This window comes from Solanum lycopersicum, chromosome 3 (assembly GCF_036512215.1).
Source record: "Solanum lycopersicum chromosome 3, SLM_r2.1".
Taxonomy (NCBI): domain Eukaryota; kingdom Viridiplantae; phylum Streptophyta; class Magnoliopsida; order Solanales; family Solanaceae; genus Solanum; species Solanum lycopersicum.
The window spans coordinates 12,153,067-12,158,884 of NC_090802.1; the positions used below are offsets into that span (position 1 = coordinate 12,153,067).

The following is a 5,818-nucleotide window of genomic DNA, read 5'->3' on the forward strand; positions in this document are numbered from 1 at the left end:
CTTGTCCTATTTGGTGTCCTACGTGTACTGTTCCATGTAGGACCCATGTGTTTATTTATTTAAAAGTTAGATATTTAAAGTATCTGTTTATGCATTATGAAAGTTGGGTCAAAGTTAAAATTTGAAGTCAAGTTTAGGGTCCAATATATGTATTATGCCTATTATTAATTGTGATCTTTTTGAATTGGCGGTAGTCGATACACACTTAGCGAGAATCATATTTTTTATGCATGAAAAGGACTAAAGTAGCGCATGAGAAACACGAGGTCTGATGAATACAATATAAGAGAATATTTCAATTGTTCATTCAATTCTTTTAACTCGGTTGAATTTTTTTTATAATAGGACGTGTGCCGGGAAGATTAGTTATCCCAATGTCTATTCCATATCAGGAAGGACTCTGAAAAGATCATCGAGAAAAGCTTCTGGAAACTTATATACTACAAGAACTGATTGAAGAGGTGAAGTCTCAAGGTTGGAATCCTTAACTGAAACAAGATGGTATAAATAAACCTTAGATATCATCTTTGAGCCTTAATACATGAAATGAGATGAATTTTAAGCACGGTGGAGCTGCCCTTTCATTCTATGACTAACTCATTATAAGAAATTGGAACTTTACAACTGTGATTTTGCCGTTAACTTAGACATAGAAAGCATGAAACTAGTCCATGCCTAGAATAATGTAAGTACACCATATTAATTTCCACTAGATCACCTACGGTATTGTTATGAAGGACTAAAATAATACAAACAATATAAATTAGTTTAGACAAAGTTGAATCTATGATAGGAGTAGAGACAAAAAGAGTCCCAAAAGTTGTTAAAGGCCAAATCCAAACTTCACAACAATATAAGGGGTTACAAAGGACAAGATAGCACCTGAGTCTCACAAAGCATAACATAAAGGTAGAAAAATTTTAATATTCAAGTAACAACATCGGGGGACTTCTCCAATACCTAACGAGACGACAAGGCACAAAAAGAGAATTTGACCACCACTTTCCAGAGGAGTGATGCTTTTATGGTCGGTTGGGACTGTTGATATAGTGGACTCAATTAAGTTAACCCCCCCCCCCCAATCTGATACCTTGTGAAGGGGGTAATCCTTGAGTATATAAACTATCTTGGCACACCTATAACACATATACTTACCATAATGACACTTACCAAGACGATTCTTACAACACTTTCTGCAAGTGAGGTAAGTTGCGTACCCTTTGGCAATACTGCCCTGAGATCAAGAGCCAAACTCTCTTCCCTTCTGATCATTTCTAGGTTTGGGTGTTGGTGCACTACTTAAGAGTGAGCTAGTGCGTATGACCTCTACGGAAAGGATGATCGAATGTCTTCTGCTAGCTAGGTTGATTTATACTTTGATGTTTTTTCCCCTCTTATTATGAAACTCTTCCCCATCATTCAACATATCCTCCTCAATGAGATGCACATGAATCATTAGGCTAGTTATATTCATATACGCAATCAATATTGTTGCCATGTCTTTCTTGCTTGACGGACGGAAGATTCTGAGATGAATAGCTCCTCTTGATCCTCATATCAACTAATGTTACTGGATCATACAAGACAATTGAGTGAATTTGAGATTGTACTGATATACCCTCATATATAAAACGTTGCTTCAGGTTTGAAAAACCTCTTATCTTAAGCCTTTCTTAACTCTCGAGGAAAAAAACGCCCCATTAAAGCATTTTTAAACACGGCCCAACTTAGAGGTAGTTCTCTCTCCCTAGTCTTCTTCCAGTGATCGTATGAAATCCTTGCAACATCCTTAAAGTGGTACACAGTTAGCTCGACACTCTCTCCACCACCAACATGCATTACTTGCAATATCTTGTGAGCCTTATCCACAAAGCTTCCTAGATTATACTCATTATTAAGCTTTGACCCTGTGAACTCAGATGGATTTATCCTAAGAAATTCATGAACTCTTGAAGTGTCTCGAACGCCCTGACGATCTGCATGGAATAGCTCTTGTACCTGTTTAGACAAGTTTCTCTGGAGAGTTTTTTGATTAATTGTAAAGGCATAATACATAAATGTGCCCTTTAAATTGGCTTCAAACCACATTTATGTCCTTCAACTTTGGATGTGCACAAATAGACACTTAAACCTGTATAGAGTTGAACAAATAGACACACATGTCCTACATATCATTTTTCGTCCTACGTGGTGTCCTACGTGTATTGTGTCATGTAGGACTTATGTGTTTATTTATTTAAAAATTGGATAGTTAAAGTGTCTTTTTGTGCATTATGAAAAATTGAAGGTCTAAGTTTTGAAGCCAGGTTTAGGGTCCAATATATCTATTATGTTAATTGCAAGAGGATGATTCTTATATGTGAGTTTCATGTGTATTCCAAAGTATTAAAGATATTTCTTATGTTTTATTAATTTTTGCATTGCTCTTTTTAAATTGAGTGGTAAGGAATCTTCTATTTAGATCTTAGAGTAGGTCCGCACAGACCGGTGGATTGGATTGTGACAACTACAATTTCTCCTACCTTTTGAGTATAGGTATTGATCTGTGTGTTAGTCGAGTTCGATGTGATTGTTGAAATCTTAAAACTTCTTAGGGTTCACCTATCAGACTTAGGTGTATGCCCTCACGGCTTCTAGCCTTTTGAATTTTGGGTGTGACAATAAAGTTCCAGTATAGTGTTAAAACTCACGTGAATTCTTTTATTCTCCATTGAAATCATGTTAACAAGTGCACAATTATATTTCTAATAAATACCCCCGTTTCAAAAAGTATGAACTTCTTTTCTTTTTAATCTTTTTAAAACAGAATGATCTAGTTCTTTTTTTTGGTAATAACTTTTCACGTGGCATGTTTAAGGCTACAAGAATAAAGAGTAATTTTATACATTTAACATAACTATAATTTATGACCGCATGTTCAAAAGTCTTCTTTATTTTCTTAAACTCCGTGTCAAGTCAAACTAGACTATTCTTTGTGAAACGGAGAGAGTATAAGATTTCAAAGCATAATTTAAAGCTTTAGATTATTTTTTTTCTAAAAAAGGGCTTGGATAATTATAACAGAATGCATACCATCTTCTTACATATACTGATAACTGGAAATGTATCCATATAAGGAGATTTATTTATTTTACATGCGTCTAGACACACACGCTTATTTATTTATATTATTATAATATAGAATAACATAGATTCTATTTCTTTAGAAGGTGAGATTCTATATCCTTGGTCATGTCAAGAATAAAATCCAAAAAAATGAGGGGCTCTGGAGTGTCTTCAATTTTCTTTTCATACTCAATCGTCCATGTAGCCCACTGATTTTGACAAGATGATACAAACGTAAAGGACTGGTATAACTCTAACAAATCCCCATCAATCACTTTCCGACTGATCGAGTTCGTGTGATGATCGATGGCTTCAATTACATACTTTATAATCTTTTCTTGACCATCTGTAAACATTAAAACCAGAAAAATACAATAGATGTTACTCCTAGTTCAACTATATCCAGTTCCTCATGAAAGATTTTAACATTTTAAAAATATATTTTTATTTATTTTCTTTGTTTTCCTAGTTTTTCAGTTTCTCCAAAAATTATCTAATGCTCATGAATATTTATTTGTCTTCCTTTTCTGAATGGAGTTTGTTTTCAAAAATATCATTAGAGTTAACATTGTGGAAAACATGAGAATCAATAAGGGAACTATAATTTTTATCGTATTATGTTTGGATGACAAGTTATTTTCCACAGAAAAAGTTTTATCTGAAAAAAAATTAGAGTTGTTAAAAAATAGGGAAAATTATATATAATGACAAATTAATAAATCAAATTAAATGTTATGATCACACTTTAATTTAATTGTGCCATGTAGCAAACTATTTGTGAGTCACCTCTCTCCCTCAAACTCTCGCTCGCCACTCTCCGTCTCTCGCTTCATCGCTCGCTAGCTCCCTCACTTTCATACAAACACAAGTGTATAAAATGTATTTCTGTTTGTATAAAGCGAGAAAAAATTATATATATACATATACTTTCATTCCCTTCTCTCCCCTCTCCCGAATCTCGCTCGCCTCTATCGCTTATACAAATAGAAACGAAATGTATAAATTGTGTTTCTGTTTGTATAAAGCGAGAGAAAATTGTATATACACATGCAAATACATATATCTTCGTCCTATAACTTCTAATTATACTATACAAATGTTTCTCTGCCCAATTTTCTTTTGTCTCTCTCTTTCTCGTTTTATACATACACAAAATATACAATTGATTTGTATACTACTGCTTTCTTTTATATATGTATAGCGAATTATACAATTGGTTTCTTTGTATATGTGTATCAAATTATACATATTTATGTTTGTTATGGAGCATCATTATGCAAACTTTGTTATAACATATAAATATAAATTTTATGTTTTCTACGTGTGAAAGTTGCTAAATAAAAATATATATTACAGAAAGCCCACACTATTTTAGATATAAATAATAGTGTTAATTAACAAGATAAATTTGTAAAACCCTTTTAAGTACTAAATATATGTATGCAAAGACTAGCTATTAGTAGGATCAAAGAAAAAAAAGTTAAGAAAACATTAATTAAGAAATTACTCTGTCTACAAGTGAAAGTATATTATTTCCCTTTTTTAATGAAAAGGATTTAAGTAAAATATAGCTATGGTCATCAAACACCAATAAAAAAATTATGAAGATTATTTACTTCACATATAACTTTCGTACTACCAAATACACCTAAATTAACAAAATTGATGAAATACAAATCATATATATATACATGGAGGGGAGAAATGCATGCTATCAGTTATACCTTCATTATATTTACAGTTCATAATCGTACCAATTTTCCCGATTTCACCCTCATTAATCTCAATATGGTTGATCTTACTAGGACTTATGTAGGGTATATGATGAGAATTGGTAAGAAAGAGGTTGTGAATCAAGTGTTCTCCGCACTTCACCTCCTTTGAAGCAATCAACTTTCCTTTCACACCCATATTTTTTTCCTCCTCAAAATAGCAGTAAGTTGTGAAAAGAAAATGATGAGGAAATATTACTTGCAATCTTTATATAGATTTTAATGTTTTTGTAAAAAGGTAGCTAGGAGAAAATTAAATATTATCATCATCTTTATATCACATGTTATAGTCCTTGACTTTTTGGGATTATTACTAACTGAGATTGGTCCAAATTATTATAGGACAGTTCGTAATAACCTGGTGAACCATAAATATTCATACAAGATTTGTGCCAAATCCTTTTTTGTTATTTATGGATTACAAAACAAGAATTCATGATTTTCTCAGTTTTTATTTATACTATTTCATGTATTTTTGGAATATGAATTATCAAATGTTTTATACCTCAAATTTTTTAGAACCATTCATAATTAGCTAGTAAGTCATGCCTTTACCCCCTACAGGATTCACCTCTATTTTGAGTATTTAGAAGTCATGGCGTGAAATTCAGAATTTTCTTAATTTTTCGTGAATTGATGGGAGCATTATTAACTAGTTCCATTAGGCCCAAATTTTTTTGGACCATTCCTAGTGATATGGTTAAGCCATATCGTTAGCATTTAGAGGATCCGTAATATTTTTTGGTAAATTTTTCAAAATGTTAATATTTTAATATTTAAGAGGACTCATTAGCAACAATTTCAACATTTAGTAAAAATGTCAAAGTTTAGTTTGTTATATATCTTATTTATGTTTTTATTTTTTATTTTTATTTAAAGAATATAATTATTTAATAACAAAAGGGAGAAAATCAACGTAGAGAATATTTCAAAAAAGGTAA

General features: G+C 31.9%; 1 protein-coding gene across 1 annotated transcript; it reads right to left on the bottom strand.

Moving 5' to 3' along the window:
• Positions 1-3,023: 3,023 nt before the first annotated feature.
• On the bottom strand, positions 3,024-5,434 carry LOC101254279 (kirola-like). Its single transcript, XM_004234636.4, has 2 exons — positions 4,830-5,434; positions 3,024-3,451 (listed from the first exon to the last, which is right to left on the bottom strand). Exons 1-2 carry the CDS (start codon positions 5,014-5,016, stop codon positions 3,195-3,197), a joined length of 444 nt encoding a protein of 147 aa, XP_004234684.1. The 5' UTR covers positions 5,017-5,434; the 3' UTR covers positions 3,024-3,194.
• Between the last annotated feature and the right edge of the window lie 384 nt (positions 5,435-5,818).